The sequence below is a fragment of the Lineus longissimus genome, chromosome 2 (assembly GCF_910592395.1).
Source record: "Lineus longissimus chromosome 2, tnLinLong1.2, whole genome shotgun sequence".
NCBI classification, from domain to species: Eukaryota; Metazoa; Nemertea; class Pilidiophora; order Heteronemertea; family Lineidae; genus Lineus; species Lineus longissimus.
In genome coordinates this window covers 26,023,082-26,042,952 of record NC_088309.1, presented here as the reverse complement: position 1 = coordinate 26,042,952, position 19,871 = coordinate 26,023,082, and the positions used below count along the sequence as shown (strand labels likewise).

The following is a 19,871-nucleotide window of genomic DNA, read 5'->3' as shown; positions in this document are numbered from 1 at the left end:
ATCTGTCAAAAGGTACTACTGTCTTAATGGCCGAAAGTCATTTCTGCAGGTAACAATATAGAGCGACGGTAAAATACACAGGCCCGTTGCGGTGGAAAACAGAAATGTCCTCGTTTTTCACTTTCGCTCCGATGTCTTTGAACAGGATGACAAGTTCATGTACTACAGGGTGGCCTTGGGGTGGCCGAGAGTTATTTTCCCTCATATGGATACACAATAGAATTCTTTTTTTTTCAAGGGAAAACCTTTCTGGGCCGCCACCCTGTAGAATTTCGTGAGTTTCCTCATCAGCCTCAGGTATGCCCATGATTTTTACAGGACCCCAGCTTGCGCCATCTGAGCTAAAAAAGTGGAACTACGCGATAACTTAAAATTACAAATTACCCGTCCTGGGCTGCGTCCTGGGGTAGAAATTTTCCGTGGACGAATTATTCCATGACGAACCGTTGCCGATTACAGTTTTTCTTCAAACTTACTTACCTTCCAGGACCGATAAGTACAAATCTCGCGACATTACTCCTGTGCGGACGTTTCATGTGCGTACTATGTAGTACGGATGGCCAACGACAGCGGAGCCAGGAGCGGGCTCAGGACACAATTTAAAAATCTGCGATAGTGATTTTAAAAAAATCAACGCTGGGAGTTCCATCAAACTTTGCAGAAGTGTAGCCCTATATCTTGTCAATGTCATAAGTGAATTTGAAAAAGTTCTAATGATTCTAAATTGTTTTATGAGCGTTTTCATGAGACTTGTCAGAATTTGACACAATAAAGGGGCCGTGTTGATATACTGCCTGTGAGAGTCCCGAGAATATCTAGAAAAAGATCGCGTTATTTCAAAATCGACCGAAATTCTGTTAGTTGATATCATTTAAAATCAAGCCCAAAATGTCTACTTTAATTGTCATCGAGTCATCCAGCTTGAGGCTTGCATGGCCGGGCATGACCGTAATTAGCCATTGTAATTATTCGGCAATTTTGTGTAGGTAACTCAGCAATTAATGAGGTAATCCCTGTCTATCAATTAACAAACAAGCCCTTACGAAAACGATCTCAGATTTACCATGCTCACCATGATTTTCCCTTCAAATTTCTTGGCAGAAGTGCTGACAAATTCCTCACCTTTATAAGCTGGCACAATGTAATTAAAACATGGATTTTCCCACAAAAAAAGAGTGCGAACCAGCCAAGGCAATGTTTGATTAAAAATAAATATAATTTATTGCTGGCAGGTCCTCCATCAAAGTGGCAACCACACAAGAAAGTCTCAACGAATTGGTGACCTGAAGCTTGTGTGAAATAAAAATGTTGCTCTATTTCACACAAGGTTCATATCGCCAGAGCCTGGCTAACAAAGGCGAAGCAAATCTCCACTCAAACATGAAAACCTCTGTGCTTCAGCGGTTAGAATGCTTGACGTTCGGTCTGGTTTCATTCGACGCTAACACCACTGATAGCTTACAAAATTAGTTCGACAAGTATACTTGCCAAAGTTTTCGATGTTGATGGGGGTCAAATATCATGGACAGAAGATAATCAATATCAAGCGAAACTAGATGTCCTTAAATAAATACGAGTAGGCCTAGCTAAATGTAGACCTAACAGAATAGTTCTTATGTGGTAAATAACAGGATATAGGCCTAAACATTTAAGGCCTTAACCTCACCCCAATGACTGATATCAGTGTGATAAATAATGTATAACACCAGGATGAATTAACTGAGGGCAAGGTATTGAAACTTCACGTTAAAGAGCTCTATCTGTCCAATTAGGTCAGGATATTCACCCGAATGTGATTCAATAGGAAGCATTTGTAATAGGATTTCTTTTATAGTGGCTTATTCTATAGATATGAACCTGAATAACATTTGCGACCAAACTGCTGTGAAAATGGCAGCATTTCAGGAAAAGAGGAAATGTATTTGGCATGCTTTTAACGCTTTAGATGAACAGGGGTTGGGAGTTGTGCCCAAAACTCAACTCAAGGTTAGTAGAGTTTTCATGATAGTAGGCCTACTTATCATAGTCTTAAAATAGACCTTTAAATAAGATTTATTGACAGGGATTAGACATTTCCAACAAAGTTGTAAGATTACAACATGTGTATGAATGTGTTAGGCAGCCCATAGATGTCCTTTACTTGAGCAGCCAAGTTTAAGTTTCAAAACCTTAACTTAAATTCTTGAGTGAAAAGATGGCTTCCAGTAGTTCTTATCATCAAGATATTTTGATAATGTGCCCGATACATGTCAGGTCAGAACATTAATAATACCTGTCTAAAAAGTTGATACTTCCTCATTTAGACATGCCCTGAATTCATGTTGAGTCCTGTTTTTTGGTTATCATTTTTATTCAAATAACCTACACATTTGTTTTTCCGTAGACCTACTTGAATCAAATTTGCAAACTGATTAATTAACAAGTTTTTGAAAATGTTTTGAGAGTTGTTTCTATCTATTCATTTCCAGTAGGCCTATTTTGCTACGTTTCTTCCTTGATTCCAGGTCTTGACCCACAACATCTCAAATTCCCTCGGCTACACTGGCGCCGAGGAACAACTTGATATCTACGTCAAAGATACATCCGTCTCCAGCAAGGACTATCTTGAATTCTTAGCAATGGTCGTCTTTGATGCAGTAGATGTACAATCTGGGAATGCAAACTTCAACAAAGTCGATGACGTCTGCTGGATGCTGTGCGCGAGAAAGTATCGCAACAAAGACAAAGATTCGATGAATATTCGTGACAAGGACGCATTTAAATTATGGAAAGTTTTTAATCTTTTAGTGGAGTGTAATGAGAAGAATGAGTTGATTCTTCCACTCGCCATAGACTTTGAGGAAGTTGAGATTTTGTATCAGAAACTCATGCATTCTCTTGGTAAGGCTTGGGACAGTCAGAACATAGCACAGGTCCGTCAAAGTTCAGGAAGTGAACCAGCGAATTATGCGCCGAAGTCGTGTAGCTTTCAGCTGTTCTTGGATGCTTTGGAGGTGGGTTACCTTAAGGATGTGGGAGCAAGCGCTGTGTCGCATATTGTTGACAGTCTGTTCAAAGAGATGATGGATGATGTCATAAAAAAGGTAAGATATAAGATTCGCAATAAATTTCGATGTCTCGAGTCCAGTTAGGAACTTAAATAAATGAATGGATATCGCAAAATGGGTCAGGAAATTTCTCAATTGTCAGTTTCCTCCATGTTTGTTTCAGGGCTGGCTGACTAAGAAAGGTCACATTGTTGGTTCTTGGAAAGAGAGATGGTTCGTTTTGACCCCCAACTCACTGACTTACTATACGGGAGAGGATGAGAGGGAGACGAAGGGTGAGGTGCCCATTCTATCAACGTGTAAGATCGAAGTAAGTGGAATCCATGTCGGGCTTATTGCTAAATGAAGTTGTGAAGTGAATAGGGTACCAGCAAAACCTTCAGCAGTCGCTATGTGGCACTCAATGTCATTGGGTTATTGAGAGGTGATGTCAATTTTGTCTGAGTTTTGACATTACTGTAAAACTCTCCATGCCTGTCAGCTGTACAGTCTGACAAGATAGAGACAATACAGTCAGACAATTTGATTCACCAATTCGCTAAGTACAGTGAATTGCTGGCGAAACAACACACTAAAAGTCACTCGGGAAGTGAGGACAAGACAAGAAAGGAATTGAAGCGGACTTCACTCAAAGAATGTTTTCTTCTTCACTTACTCTGCTGGACAGATCAAATCAGGAGCCAGCCTTGATTCAGGGTCTGTATGTTCCAAATTCATGACGTTCATTTACCTCCGGAGAGTCGCCCTTGAGGAACTGCTGTTCATTCAGTTCAGCCTTAATAAAAGACCTTACCGGTATTTTTTCCAGGCACTAAATGACAAAACAGGGGGCAAACCAAACAGGTTTCTACTGGTCTCAGAAAGTCGTCCATTCGAGTTGAGTACTAAGGATCTTAAGACAAAGAATGAATGGATCACTGGTAATTACATCTTTTTACTGCATGCAGGGCCGTGTTTAGCGAGAAGGGGGGGGGGGCATGAGCAGAAATCCCGATAAAGAGTGTCTAGGCCGACTTGGCTCTGGTTGATGCTTTGGCCCTCTTCACCCTTTGTGAGCGTTGTTGCTGTATTCATGGGTAAGAATATCGTATGAACTCCAAAGTGGATATTACATTTAAGGCACCTGGGTGGGACTGCCTCTGCAAAGTAATGTGCAACCAAAACCCATGTACACTACAAGAGTCAAAAGGAAGTTTGGTTTTTGTAGATAGTCTGTCATTTTCTAGCGCTGCAAGAAGCCATTGGTCACACAAAGAGGGAAGTTTCGTATCAGAAGTCTATGCTTGAGAAGCGTCGGGCTGAACGAGTAGAGAAGAGGAAGCTACTACGTGAGGAGGCCCAGAGGAAGCAAGAGATGGAGGAGAGACTGATGAATCAGGCACATGAGCTCGAAGCTCAGAAACAGGTACATGCCTTTCCTAAACACCTAAGTTGTCGTAAATGAGGTATCCCCACCTGTCAAGTAAAGCAGTCATTTTGCCTGTCATTGACTCAAGTTTTCTTCACTAGCGTGCCCACAACCAAGGAAAGTGGTAAGACTAGGATGAGACAAGTCATGAGTGTAAGGGTAGGGGGTTACCCTTGTCCAGTTGGGGCTGGGCAGGAATGGAATTGCGTTTTTAAAAATCATCTTTCATATTTCAGGAAATCGCAGATGCCCAGGCCCGGTATGAAGAGGAGTTGGCCCATCGAGAAGCTGAGGAAGAGCGGAGGAAAGAACTGGAGGAGATGCAACTTCAGCTACAGAAGATGCTGGAAGATGAGAGACAGGCAAAGAAAGACGAGGAGGTTGTCAGAGCGCTGAAAGAACAGTAAGTGGTTGGGTCAACGTGGTTTCTAGTCAGAACCAATTCGCCTCTTGTGAAATGCCTGAACTTTGGTGAGTTATAGGGTCAGCTTCTATTGATTTCAACATCATGACTCCCTGATTTCTGGGAAACTTCAAAGGCTAACCCCATAAGTCAGCTGGCCACCCTCACAACAGTGCCCCACTACCAGGAAATGGAAATAGGCGAATTTTGAACTCAAGATTTGGTATGATTTTTTGAGATTACATAAGTTGACTTGTATTCATTTAAAAATTTCAGACTGTTAGAAGAAGAGCAGCAGGCACGTTTTGAGCTAGAACGATTGAAGGCTCAACAGGACGAGGTGATAGAAGCTGAGAAGCAAAGACGAGCAGTGCTAGAGCAGAGTCGACAAGAACAAGAAGCCATGCTGGAGAAGGAACGACAAATACGCCAAGAGCAGGCCGCCACCTTGGAACAAGAACGGTCTCGTTTGGAGAAGATGGAACTAGAACGAAAAGAGGCTGATGAAGTGCATGCGGAGCTGGAAAAATTGAAGGCTGAGCAGGACAGAGTGATAGAGGCAGAGAGACAGAAGCGGGCAGAGGTGGAGCAAAGTCGGCAGGAGCAGGAAGCCATGTTGGAGAAAGAGCGCCAAATTCGCCAAGAGCAGATGGCAGCCTTGAATCAAGAACGATTACATTTGGAGAAGCTGGAACTTGAACGGAGAGCAGCTGATGAACGGCTCCAGGTAAGATTGAAATACAGGTATCTTGTGTTCTAAAGTTCCTGATAACACTGGAAGGTGGTGGCAGTCTCCTACAAGCATGCCGACTTATCGGCGGTGAATATCAGTCCTAAAGTCTCCTCCTTTCACCGCCGATAACTCCCGCCAGGTAATCTGTCGGACGCACCATCATAAACAGCTGGCCAATCAAATTGCTCGACACAAGGTAATTGAATGACGGCCTGAATTGATAGTGCCAACCTCCGGATCAGTTTACCCTTCTTCTATACAACATGCACTGTGTATTTGGGTCAGGTCAGCATCCGTGGAGCCGTTACTCATTGAACACCTGGTCTTCAATTATGATGGCTTTCAGTGTGTGTCTCGTGCAACAACCACGAGTGAGTGTATTGTTAGTGTTGTCGCGACAGAGGATGCGTGGGAAAGGAAGGGAATGCAGGGAGACTACCGATAAAGTAACAGCCCTTCTGACGGCCGATCGGGGGGGGGGGGGGGGTGTTATCGGCGGTGAAGGATGGATATAAGCACAACGACGGTGGATCGGCATGCCTACAAGTCGGAAGCCTTCTTTTGGGAAAGACTTGTCTCATCTTTCCCTGCCCAGAGACAATCATCTCTTATAGACATACGGACCATCTCCCCAAGAGTTTTCAACTCTAAATTATGATTTGTCTCTGCTCTAGTTAACTTACTACTTGTTATTGTGATGATGCTAGTCTCAAAACGTATTTTCAGGAAGCGTCGGTGAAGTTGCTAGAGGCCGAAAAACAAAAGCAAGAACTTGAAGCAAAGGTGCAGGCCAGGAAGGAAATTGTCATCACCAGGCTGGCTGGACCGATCACACCTCAGTTCAAGCAGGCAGCAACACATCGGGGTGATGGGGCCTTCCCAAAAGAATTCCTTATTGTACAACAGCCTTAGAAAGGCTCTGTGTTGGCCAAATGATGGAATATTGTTTGGTGCTGTCATGAATGGACTTTCTCTCTGCAGTCTGATTTAGTTTGTGCAAAATGACCTGTAAAACACAGATGCGTTTCATGGTGGATCTCTCTATCCCGGACACCCTTTGGAATTACAAGTGCTGTCCTTAATAGAGTGATCTCCTGATTCAGTTTGTAGATAGTTGCTGCACAGGTGTGGGCTGCTTGCATCATATTTGCAATGTGCTGCAACCAGCGTGACAAGAATCGAAGGTTGTATATTCTATGGTAGAGCGGCATAGTGTGATATAATGCTGTTGCCTTTAAACGAGATGGACAAGGCTTGAGGTTTCTTGAAAGAAAGCCGAGGGTCCGGCTGGCTTTTGCTGCTGTAATATTGATATGTTTTGTGAATGAGAGATCGTCACTAAGCATAGCTCCAAGGTATAGGGGTTATGGGGAACTGATTTTAAAACTGTATTGCACAGGGAGTAAAAGAATGACGATGATCTTGTTCGGTCAGTGGATAGAATGTAACATTTCTTGGCGTTGAAGTACATGTCCCACCTTACAGCCGACTTCTCCAACTTCGATAAGTCTGCCTGCAGAGTATGATGGTCAGCCATGCTTCTGATTGGCAAGTAGATAAGCAAGTCATCAGCAAAAAGGCGGATTTGAGATGATATTCCTTCAACGATGTCATTGATGTAACAGAGGAATACGATGGGGCCAAGGCAGGTTCCGTGTCACCCCTCGACCTTAGCAGCCTTGGACTGTCCTTAGGATGCTCTTAATAGAGAGGTTCTACATTATAATTGCAGGGCGCACTAACAAAAACCCTACGTTTGGGCAGTGCTGTAGTCTCACCATATCATTGGATAAATACTTTGTTCTGGTTCTGGTTTATTTATCAACAAAGTTCCACAAGGGAATATAACGTCACTCGGTCGTCGCTACTTTGGTCGGTGATTTACATCCCAAAATATGCTCAAATTTACGGTTCCGATTCAATATTTACATATCCATATTTACAAAAGTCTGATGTTACTACTTCCTCAAGTAACCCCGCAGCTTGGCCTTAACGCATGCCAGGTTCTTGGCAGCAACTACATCTTGTGGTAGGTCGTTCCATTCGTTTGATGTTCTGGGTACGAACACGAATTTAAAAGTAACTACTGATGCCTGGGTTTTCTGGAATTGCTGGTCGTGGTGTTGTCTGGCACTGGCTCTTGCCTTTGTTGGGGGGAGGTATGTTTTAGGGATGGCAATCTCTTCATGGACGACTTTAAAGAGCATCGCCAACCGGGCCTCTTTCCTTTCGATGGCTAGTGGGGTCCAATTCAGTTCCTGGGTCATCTCCGTTGGTGAGTCATTCTTTGCTGTATGGTTTTGCAGTGTCTGTTGTTAAAGACAACACCTTGGGTCTCAGTGGTTTCGGGCATTTGAGCATTGTCCTCCACAGGAAACCTAGTATCCGGTCCGCAGAGCTGGTTGCCTTCTCGATTATGCCTCTTCCATTGGAGATTGTCGGTAATGGTAACTCCCAGGTAGACTGTCTCCGTCACTTTGGCTTACGGTGTGTTTAGATAACTATGTGTACAGGTAATTTGTATAAGTATATGTCTGTCCAAGCTGTAGTTGACCAGATCCTTCATTCCTTAGCTATACCGCAAGCGAGTACGTGTGCCATAGCTTTTGTGTAATGCAAGCCAAACCCTATAGTCAAAAGTGTACAGTCCGAATCACAATTCCCATCCCTTAGTGGTACACGCAACCTACGAACGCACAACTCTACTCGCAACCTACGTACAACTCTGTGCGGAGGTTGTACGAATCCTTTCACACAGCGGTAAAGCAGAGGGAATGTCAATTGTGACTGCAGCTCAGTGGGACTATAGCTATAGCTATAAGGATATAAAGTCCATTTGCCTTGTCCAAACAAAAAAACAAGACTTCGGGAAAATTAGGAGACATCGAAGTGACCAGATTGATGCCACCAAGACTTGCCTTATTGATTTTTTTGATGGAGTTTTCTAGAATTTTACATATTTTTTCTGTTATAAATATCTACGATTATGCTTATAAGAGAATACCTATTTACCCAAGTTAAAACTATAATCCGATTATGAAGTGAGGACTATATTACATGCTTTAATTATATTTCTGTGAAGGACATTACATGAGAGATACATGTTCTTCGGCTATATTATGTACATGTATATGGGGATGCTGGCGTGAAGGCTTAGTTTTTTATCTGCTAACTGCAATAAATAAATATGCTTATAGCTCTATATTTCTTCTTGTCTTTAATTTTTCTCACAAGTCTAGGAATTGCATGTGATGGGTTTTAGTTCTGGCAAGAAATCCAGCAGCAACCCAATGGAATCATATCGTTGCTTAAGACCAGTGGGTGGCACTTGGTAGTTCCCGCAACACCAACCTTAATGAAAACCCCCTAGTAGATCCTTTCCAAGGAACAAGGTTATCCTGTTTACTGTGAAAGCCTCAGCATCAGCATGCTAATAACTTTTATACTGGCGTCTTGAAAGTGGGAAGCTCCATGGTTGTCATGGTAACGAACGTAAAACGGGTAGAACTTGACACGAAGTAGCTAACTGCCCACCACCCGGTAACTACTGCTCGTAAAATCTTACTGATGGCGTTGCTTGACTGAGCGTAAAATGAATGTGAAACTCTAGGGAATCCGGAACCAAAGGTCGTAAAGTATTCATCTTGTCCTTGACCACTGCCTCTTCCCAAAAAAGTTACCAGTAAAAGGAAATAATGTTATTTCCTCTTGGTACCGGTAATCAATTGCTGTCTAAAAATTTCTTTTGCTTGGTTGAGGGCCAAATGTGGGAACCACATAAAATCAGACAGATTGGATTCAGAGTGATGTCTTGTTGGATCAGAGTCAATCCTGTTCCTGTCTCTGGATCGGACGACAATCCTGTTAGTCTTTGGATTGTAATCGCCAATGGACATGATCATGGGGTCAGAACATGCCATGTCCAGGCAGGAATTCAGAGTGAGCCAGACTGTACTGTCATGCCAATACTCGGCTTACCCAGTCCAAGGACGAGGAGTCCCACCACCCCCAGAAGAGTTTTATATCTTTCCCATCTTGTGAAATGCGTTATTTTTAACCGAATTACAGTAAGCCAATATAAAGTGTCTCTTTCTCAAAGCAGTGGTAACTACACTTATTGGATAGGGTGATAAAAGCATTAGTGATCAAATTGTTGCCTGGCGTGGAAGATGACAGTCACTTCATGTTTCAGAGGCCAGCATTTCAGACTCTACATACACCTCTACTAGAACTAGAGAGAGGCTCTTATTGACAATGAAACCAACCTGGTTCTGACCACATCAACGAATTTGAGGACCGAATCTGAGCTAATAACAGTTGGGTCATTAAACCTGGCTCACTACAATCAATAATCTTTAGTTTTTCATGAATAAAACAAGGCCTGCCCTCAAATGCATGTCACTGGTCATTACCAATATTTATTCATTTTTCATGAATAAAACAAGGCCTGCCCTCAAATGCATGTCACTGGTCATTACCAATATTACTATACTGGTTGTACACATACTATATGTATAGGAACACCAAAACAAAGGACATGTTTCAGTGAATGGATGTATTTATTTAAGATCGATATAATATATACAGATGACTAGCCCAGATGTACAAACACAACGCAACACTAACAGCGTTACAAATTTTCTAGGAGCAGAAGGCATTATAACAAGGCATTTAGCCACCCAAGGTCTGACACCAACTTGTACGGCTGAACCCAGAGCTTAGAGTTTAGAAAGATGGACAAAAATGCAACATCGTTAACTCTTTAAAACAAAATACGATAAGCCCATGAAAAATGTCTACCTAATAGCAGCATGTGCAGTACTCCAAGCAAACTATGTTGCATGAAATATTTTCACAATCTGCATTTACCAGCTTTGAGCTCAACACCTTCACTACAACATTATTATTCTTTTTTCAAATTAAACTCTCCTTTATTACAATAGAAAATTCGTTGTCTCCTAAAAGTCTCCACTGTAAGATAGAGGTGGTGATTTTTTCAGTAAATTCATCCCGATTTAAGTTAAATTTTGAAGAATTATGCATACAGACCTTGACGGTTAAAAACTACTGAATAGAAATTTCATATAAAACAACAAGCTGAAAAATAACGGATGATTGCTGCTCACTCTCAAAGCCGCTTCCCCTCATTTTGAGTATAAGGCAATTACATGTGCCTATAGAACAATCACTGCACAGTCTGATAGACTTGGTTTATACCTCTCCATATGATACAAGAAACTGTTTTTGCAATGTGGCTGCTGATCTGAGCAAAGAAGCATGAACCAACCTCAGGGAGCAAGTTTGGCTGAGATGAAACCTCCGAACTGAAAATATACTCACTATAGACCCTATAAAGATAAATCATTCATAGCCAACTGAAATTCACCGCTTTTACTTTGCAACACAAAATAACACTGACTGGCTTAAGTGGCATCAACACAAACTGACCAAATAGACCCAGATAAACTGAAAGAAAAGATAACTACCTGTGCTCTCAATCACTGGGGTCATCTACAATGTGACAGAAATATGACAAATAAACACTATTGCCCAACAGACAAAGAGAGCCTGTCATAGTGGCGCAGTGGAAAGGAGATGAGGCAAAGTCGACTTGTTCACTGAAATACTCTTCATTGTACAATGAATGTGGCCGCTGTCATAAATACCAAAGACCCTTGACAATAACATAATTACACTGTCATCAGCAACACTATACATTGTAATTACAATGTGAAAAATACAGAAATTTAGCACACCTTACAGAACTAAATTGAACAAGCTTTCGATATACCTTTCTACATGCATATGAACATTGACAATTAAAAAAATTTCAAATAATAATATTGTGATTTTAAATACAAGTCTAACGAAATGAAGAAATAAGATAAACATTAACATTTTAAATGAATTTACCCTTGACCAGTTATCAAGTTATTGTTGATTGTCCATAATAGATTTTATAGGGACATGCAAAAGTACCGATAGTTCTCTATCACAGATGAGAGGACTACATGCAAGTTCCTCGTACAAAGATGCCAAACCTTAGCTATGAGCCAAATGCATCTAAAAGATCAATTACAATGGTACAATGTGTTGTATTCTTTATTGAATTACCAATTTACTATTTCCATTTGCACACAGCTCCAGGCCAGAGAAAGTGCATTATGAAATACCAGCACGGATTCAAGTCACATTTTTCAATATATGCCCGATCCTACCGAAATAAAGCATCTCACACACACATGCCAATTTCGTATTGTGGTGAAGAAAAATAAACCAAAACATATCAAGTGCAGGGTAATTAGCCAACCTTGTCCTAATTCAGGCAACATTACTTGGTGAAATGCATCTGCTGAACTTTCTACTATGGTACAGAAGCTGTTTCAGTATACTATGCTGCGATGTTACTACTGCCTACCTGGTTCAGATTCTGTGCAATCCAAGAAAACCACCAACTACAAATTGATCACTAGACTATAAGTTGATCAAATCACCCAAATAATCAAGGTTTCTAAATTACTGTGCAGCATTGATTGATTACATACTTCCAAGATCTGAAGATGCGCAAATGTTCTTGCAAGCAATTTGGTATAAGAAAATAAAATGTGCAGGGTGCATTGGACAGTCCATGATCAAAAGATATAACCACATGATGATAAATGTACAATAAAACAAATAAAACAATGACAATGTCAAACCAACAGATAATAAACATTCAATTCAAACAAAATATCTAAGTAAAATATTCCCTCAAGTTGTTCACACCATTTTCGACAGTATCGCGAATGCAGACAGGATATGTACTGCACCCATCCCGGGATATGTACTGCACCCATCCCGGGATATGTACTGCACCCATCCCGGGATATGTACTGCACCCATCCCAGGATATGTACTGCACCCATCCCGGGATATGTACTGCACCCATCCCAGGATTATGTACTGCACCCATCCAAGGATATGTACTGCACCCATCCCAGGATATGAACTGCACACATCCCAGGATATGCACTGCACTCATCCCTGACTTCTTTACTAGTATTTTAAACTCATTCACCCCCATACCACATAACCCTCAACTTCCCCAAATCAACCTCAAAATTCACTCAAGTCCATTTAGGTTGAAATTATTACATTGACCTTTAGTCATATTACTAGACCCAGAATCTACAAACTACCGTCCATACATGACAGAAAGACGCCCAATGAAGTGATTGGACACTACATTGATATACAAACAAGTCCAAAAGCAATAGATTTTTCTACAAAATATTGTCATAAATGATAAGTACACTACACCTGTTGCATCATTACCCTAATCCCTAATGATCACAAAGAATTCATAAAGAGAGCAGGAACTAAACAAAATCTATATAGTACAGGATTTTTTGTTAATGTGGTGGTACTGTTTTGCACTGTTGCTATACTATGACAATTTATCACAAGTGTTGTTGTATGCCTCGGCTAACAAAGTGTAACTAATCCTCGGAAATTAGCACACTCAACCAATCAATATTCCCCGAGATCAATATATCGAACATCTCAACTTCCAGCCCCAGATCTGCAAGTTCAAAGTTCAAGAACGTACACCAGACTACACACCTTTCACATTTGACCTTTCACATTTGATTTAGTACCTTGTTTTAAAATCCCCACTCAGCGAGTCAAATCTCAGCGGAGTTTCAGCTCCCCCTCGATCGCTCTGATTAATCACGGCAACTGAAGAACACTTCTGAGAAGGCGGTTTGTCTTGAGCTGATGACAGATACAGATTGCTAACGATGCTCCGGTGTGACATGAATTCATTGCTACTTGGCTCTTGATTTAAAATGCTGGGCAGAGCAATTCCTAGCAATGTGTACGCAAGATTGAATATGAAACAGAACCTTCTTAGAATTAGCCTCCAAGACTGTATCCTGTATCTTGATTCAAGGTGAATTGTAGGGAACAATCGGTGAGGATGTAATTGGCTCAGATGGAGACTTGCAAACATGAGAAATCAGTGGCATAGTGGTTAGAGAACCAGGCTTATAATCAAGAGGTCATGGGTTTGACTCTCAGAGGGACACCGCTGTTTCATCTTTGTGCCTTGAGCAAGGCCCTTAACCCTACTTGCTTCTCTCCACCCAGGATTAAATGGGTACCTAGCTGGTAGAGATGGACAATATGAATAATCCCATCCCAATGCATTGGAATGGATCACTGGAAGTCCAATCCAATATGCACTACCAGTGTCCAGGGGATAATCAGTCAAAACGGTAATTGGCTCGAAGATTGACATATTTATCATAACGAGTATCAGTAGCCTTCATAATAGCCATGTTGGCACGCAACAGGGAGAATAATTTCGAGATTTCCTCATCAGCCTTTACTTATCTAAGTTATCAGCCTAATTTTTTACACAATACCAGCCGACTCATTAATTCTCATAAGTAGATTTGTTACAATGTAGTGAAGAATGCAAATGGTCATTGGACACACTGCAATCTACATTACATACACCATCAGTGTACATGTCATATGTATGAGGAAATGCCAAATACAATGTACTGTAATGCCTATGTTATTTATTGTAAAAACAACATGTCTGACCATTTGTTTCAAATGCATGGTATAATGATGTAAAATTTCTCAAGTATAGTGTAACATACATCTGAGTTTACCCTCTAGAACCATGGCCAACTTCAATAACTATACCAGTCAGGAATGAGATGACGGATACAACCACATGAGACTTCCAACGCCCCTAGATGCATTCATTCTGAGTTTTTCTCATAGCCAAAATGCCGGACATTTACCAGATACCATCAAGGGGTTGGTATTTGCAGATTGCTTTTTCACCACGGTTCCATTACGCTTGCTATTTACCGTGGCAACAGTAGCACAATAAACACAATAAGGTATCAGTATATTTCCCGGCTAATGTAGGTGCAAGATCTACTTTGTTAGCTATGCATTGTACTTCAGCTAATACACTATGTGTAGATGTGGGTCTTCATGAAAAGTCGGTGAAATATTTCTATCATTCATTTTACACCTGACATGATTTCTGACAGCGAGATGCTTACATAAATCATTGATAACCTTGTCCTCCACTGACTACATCATCCTGTCTATCAATTATGGGCAAGGTGATCTAGCTTTGAGCATGAATAACATATCACATGAGATGCAACACAGCAAGCTGTAAAGGAGGGTTAAACCAATTATTTTATCCAGAAATAAAGTGCCTCTGTGATGTTGTCATAAAATCGGCTTCAGACCTGCTCCAAGGGAGGTAAAATATGCATCTTCTGGAACACCGAGCAACGGAATTTCATTCAGATATGTCAAAATAATGTGATTATGATAAAACAATTTTTAGTGCAATTTGCTGTTAATGGAAAATTCACGCAACAGAATTATTTATACCATGCAGTATTAACCAAAGAAGGATGTTCCCAAATTTCGTCAAAACAGCAATAATTTTGTCTAACTTTCATACACAATGTAAATTGCCTTGTTCCATCTGGAAGATGATCTTCACAATTACAATGTTCTGGGCAAGAGACACCCATTTTCGATACATATTCCGACAGAATATTCAATCAACAGGAATCCCCTGACCATTTATGTACAAAATACAATAGAATTATATCTTTTGAGATAAAGATTGAGAATTTTTGATTTACAAACTTGTCACTACATTTATAATTACAACAAGACGCGAGATAAAACACATCCAGATCCCATTAGTTTCATGCTGGGTACTTCTCCGGTGAGGATATCCCAATAATCACAAGTCCTGCTAAATCTGCTACTCCGCTGCTAAACCAAAGTGAAACGGCACATTTGATGGTGACACATTTATTATCAGCTGTTATCAAAGGAAATGCTCCCTGAATTCTTCCCACGCTGTTGCTGCCTTATGATTCTTACATCGACAACCAAGGCACGATGAGACGAGGCTGCACTGGTATTAGGGAAGCAATTCTAACAAATGATGATGGGCACATGTTGGTCATGTTGATAAGAACACTCCTACAATAAAGGTATCTTGCTTGTTTCTCTGCAGAGGGGCCGCAACCACGTAAATGTAGCATTACCAGAAACCAGTCACTCTCCAGCCACACTTATAGGTATCCCCTGCCTGACTGGCCCTTTGAAACTGCACTCTGTTTCTCAACAGGCTCAGCCACTGCATCATGATATCTGAGGAACTTGTATAGTTGGCGAAGCTGCTTTGCCCATGGCTAGCACTAGTAGCCAGTGCAACCCGGTAGGGAGACAGAGTTAGAAATGTCCACAGAAGCGTAGATTCTATCCCTATGATTTGAAAGATAGTTTACTATATCCACATGGAAAAATAGAAATATATTTATATTTCATAAACTGTTGTCTGCTCTCATTTTCAAGAACTGCATTATCATTTGAATAATATATCAATATATACCATATATCCAGTTTGATTAACATCATGTGTCATCAATTGACTGCTAGCTCAACAGTTACAAATTGTTTCAATCTTTCAAGGTACTGGCCGTACAACTCCACATCATTATGTCCAGCACCTTCAACCCAGAGGGGCTCTACTGTCCGTGGGCAACGTTCGTAGATCGCGAGCCCGTGTGAGAAATCGATGACTTCATCCTCGGTGCCGTGTATCACAAGAACAGGTGATGTTATCTTGGGCACTTTGTCGATGCTACAAAGATAGGAAACAGGGTGAAATATTAAGCCACATTTGATCTACAACACTGCACATGAGTATAAATGCCCAAATTCATAGCCTTGACAAGCTTGATACAACATAGAAGTCTTCTCTGGGCTACCAACTACATCTGGAATTAGAATAAGAAATGCAACATGCATGCCAACGGGGCAAAAAGAAGGTTGGATCTTTAACTTTGCGTTTCAGCTGAGCTCAATTCAAGCTACCTTTTGCCGACGCTGACACTGTCACACAAGATCTCTTCAATGTCGGAAAAAGAAACATGAATCATCATCCTGTGTGCATCTCATCTTTCCGACAAACAACTTGAGAATTTTTTACTTATAAAGACGTGGATTATACATTTCCGCATAATCAGCATCCTGTAACCTTTTCATCCGGTAATTGAAGTCAGATGATAGTAAACGGAGACATCACATCAAGAAAGATATTGATTTGTAACCAACACTCTCGTCAGCCATGGCACAAATCTAACATTTCATGAACAGAATATCGAATTCATATATTGTCTTGTTTGTATTTATAGTCTATCATCAATGTCTAGGTGAAGTCAGCCACAGCGTTAAATGCTCAACGCACTATGTCTTTCCTTACAAGTCTGTTGGGACTTTCTTTAAAACAATTGGCTTTATATTGCTGGCAAAAAAAATCCAGTCAAAATTACTTCACAGTACATAGATTTCCTGTATAATGGCTTTCTCAACCAACCACTTCACCTGTTTGGTTAGTACTACAGTTTCCTCACATAATTGTTTATGGTTAAAAATCCAGGTTAAGTGAATGCCTGAACACAACGTTCTTATCACAACTTTCGAAAATGAATGAACTTTACAAAACATTGGCATATCTTCGTACTTAATCAATGATAATGTGGGTGCATCATTGAGAATCCTAGAGTAGGTGTGCCCCATCAAGTATCTTACAAGTGGCCAATTCATTGAAAGTAGTAGTATGTGTCGTTGAATCAATATCAAGTTCACATATACCTACATACATGCACATATCAATCACTATAGGCGTTGTACATATATTCAATGTAATTGGTGAATGAAAGCCTGGCACCTAAGGCAAAAGGATCTTCATATTGAATTGGATAGATGACTAGATTTATTTATGTTTTCCACTGTCTCTGGGATAGATTACCTTGTAAGTCAAAATCTCTTCCGGGCAAACTTGTCAATGTTTTTACATCGACTCGGCAGTCAATTACTTTGATTTGCACTAAACTAACAGCAAATCACAGATGACTGAAGTTCAGTATGTATTGCTTTATTTGGGACACTTCAGGTCAATCAAGTACCACATCTTGAAGTGAAGTGACCCTGATCATGCATACATGATCATATACTACATGCTACATTGAACTGAAAATGAACTTTGCGCGGATCCATGGATCTGCCACTCAAGTTCCATGCTAAATCTGCACCATACATCCTACATGTTATTGTACTCACAAAGAAGTGACTGTGAATATCATGTGCTTGAAGACAGTATACCAAGTAACATGTTGACTGTCCCAATCTCAGTCATTGTGACTGACTGAGTCATGTACACAATGTAATACTATGGTACATGTATAAGTCATAAGGTGTGACCAATACATTCATGTATGCAGTACCAGTAGGTTACATCTACATTTTCTGCTACTCGACACAGCACTTCTGAGCATTAGGGTCACAATGTAGATTCCATAGATCTAGTTAAACAACTGATATCTCAATTAGGTTAAGATTCATGGATATAACTGGTGAAGATAAGTTGATGACAACTGAAAAACTTGGAATCTGAGTAAAAATATCTTGATCTTTGATCCTAAAACTAAGAAAAAAGGATTAGAGTGGATCGAGACACTGCTCAATCTAGCTATCTAATATCTATCAATGAACAACATCAACATGCACATAAGAACTTTAATTTGACAACAAGAGAGTTTTGAAGTTGTATTCTAGTGTATATCATGAGCAAAGTAAAGCTCTAGCACAAAGTCTAGTTTTTTCTCATGGATGATTTTTTTAATTGTTCAGTCCAACTGATCCAGTTAACTCTGTTATCACTCTAAAATCAAAAGGATTGCTGATGCATATATTTTCATTTATCAAGGACAGTGAACTTTGATCGATCTTACCTAGGAAATGCATCAAAGAACCACGTTCTCTTCGTGTCTGGAAACGCAACCCTCATCCCTGACATCAATGGTGAATGTAAAATAACGGCTCCCACTTCATATCTCGCCGCTAAATCTACAGTAGGAACTGTGCCTATGCTCTGTCCATATAGGATTATGTTATCCGGACTGATTCCATATCTTGTTCGAACTGCCTGCCAAGCAGCATCAACGTCCGAATATAAGTTTTTCTCTGAAGGTCGTCCAGAGCTAACGCCATACCCTGAGTAATCATAGCTGAATATGTTGCAGCCAATTCTTGAACCGAGTCCAATGTAAAAACTACTCATCTGACCGAGGTCAACAGCATTTCCATGACTGAACAGGATTGTGTATTTTGCTGCGGGAGAACACCTTACAAACATACAACCTATCCGATTTCCCCGTGCTGTACGGGTCATAAACACTTCTATACAGTCTAGTTCTCTCTGGGTATACTGCCATTCTGCCTTCTCAGTCAGGTGTAGGCTATATCTGGACCCTGTTTCATCTGAGATGAACGAATATGTCGGTTCTGGGGGCAGGAAAGCCAGTTTGGCAGCAATCCGTGATGGACATGGTGGACAGCAGAACAAACAACACAGCTCACTGAACGACAAACCGTTCATTTTAACGATACTATAAGGTCACAAATTGGTCCTGAGATCAACCAGATTTCGATCGATACACTTTGGGCACTGGAAATTCGACAAAATCAACAGAATCTTTGATCTTATTGACAGAATTTTTCTTTTCTCTCGATTCAGGTTTGTGTTCCGATGACGTCACTCTCATCAGGAAGTTATCAGAACGAGGCAGATTTCACCAGCAGTGAATAATCCATATCAAATGATTCATAAAAATCATAAAATATACTTTTGTAAATCACTTCTTTTCAAAATTATTCTTTGATTCACTAAAGTTTTATATATCCTTATGGGCTAGCAGGTTTAGATTGCTAGATTTAATAATCGACCTTGTATGACTGGTGTCTGTAGAGGCGGGAAATAGTTCTCTTTTGAATTGCAACAATGTATCCCAATATCAAAATTAAGTCTAAATCCAGTCAATATAGACAGATACAGACACAAACATAAGCCAATAGAATTCTGGCACTATATCACAACCTTGTAAAAGGTCGAAACGACCAAATGATGCACTATCAGGGACACAAAGAGCAAAACCAATACACAGTGAACCAGTGGGTGTGGCCAAAGTCAAAGAAAACTGGCATTCAAACCAAGAATACTGCAGATCAAGAAAAAGCAAATTCAAATGAACAAGAACTAGATACAGCTTTTTCCAATGGGCCTTGCCCCAACAACAGTAAAATCCTGGGGTTACAAGTGACCAGACACAAGACCACCATGACAGGACAGCCCAAGACCAGAACAACTAGGGCACAACCAACCTGGTAAGACCAGAG

The 19,871-nt window shown here is 40.6% G+C and overlaps 2 protein-coding genes across 2 annotated transcripts; one reads left to right on the top strand and one right to left on the bottom strand.

Annotated features, from left to right (window-relative positions):
* Nucleotides 1–1,792: 1,792 nt before the first annotated feature.
* Nucleotides 1,793–8,793, top strand: LOC135483268 (switch-associated protein 70-like). Its single transcript, XM_064763981.1, has 8 exons — nucleotides 1,793–1,986; nucleotides 2,505–3,083; nucleotides 3,211–3,357; nucleotides 3,856–3,967; nucleotides 4,274–4,452; nucleotides 4,692–4,858; nucleotides 5,135–5,585; nucleotides 6,318–8,793. The coding sequence occupies exons 1-8, from the start codon at nucleotides 1,852–1,854 to the stop codon at nucleotides 6,501–6,503; spliced, it is 1,956 nt and encodes a 651-aa protein (XP_064620051.1). The 5' UTR covers nucleotides 1,793–1,851; the 3' UTR covers nucleotides 6,504–8,793.
* A 1,338-nt stretch (nucleotides 8,794–10,131) lies between these two features.
* LOC135483267 (alpha/beta hydrolase domain-containing protein 17B-like) lies at nucleotides 10,132–19,219 on the bottom strand. The gene is made up of 2 exons (XM_064763980.1): nucleotides 18,428–19,219; nucleotides 10,132–16,275 (listed from the first exon to the last, which is right to left on the bottom strand). Exons 1-2 carry the CDS (start codon nucleotides 19,072–19,074, stop codon nucleotides 16,056–16,058), a joined length of 867 nt encoding a protein of 288 aa, XP_064620050.1. The 5' UTR covers nucleotides 19,075–19,219; the 3' UTR covers nucleotides 10,132–16,055.
* Between the last annotated feature and the right edge of the window lie 652 nt (nucleotides 19,220–19,871).

Coding starts and splice junctions, on each gene's coding strand:
- LOC135483267 (XM_064763980.1), bottom strand. CDS start 19,074: ATGAACGGTTTGTCGTTCAGTGAGCTGTGTTGTTTGTTCTGCTGTCCA. Junction 16,276..18,427: donor TTCTTTGATGCATTTCCTAG/GTAAGATCGATC, acceptor CTATCTTTGTAG/CATCGACAAAGTGCCCAAGA.
- LOC135483268 (XM_064763981.1), top strand. CDS start 1,852: ATGAACCTGAATAACATTTGCGACCAAACTGCTGTGAAAATGGCAGCA. Junction 3,968..4,273: donor AAAGAATGAATGGATCACTG/GTAATTACATCT, acceptor GTCATTTTCTAG/CGCTGCAAGAAGCCATTGGT. Junction 4,859..5,134: donor GTCAGAGCGCTGAAAGAACA/GTAAGTGGTTGG, acceptor TAAAAATTTCAG/ACTGTTAGAAGAAGAGCAGC.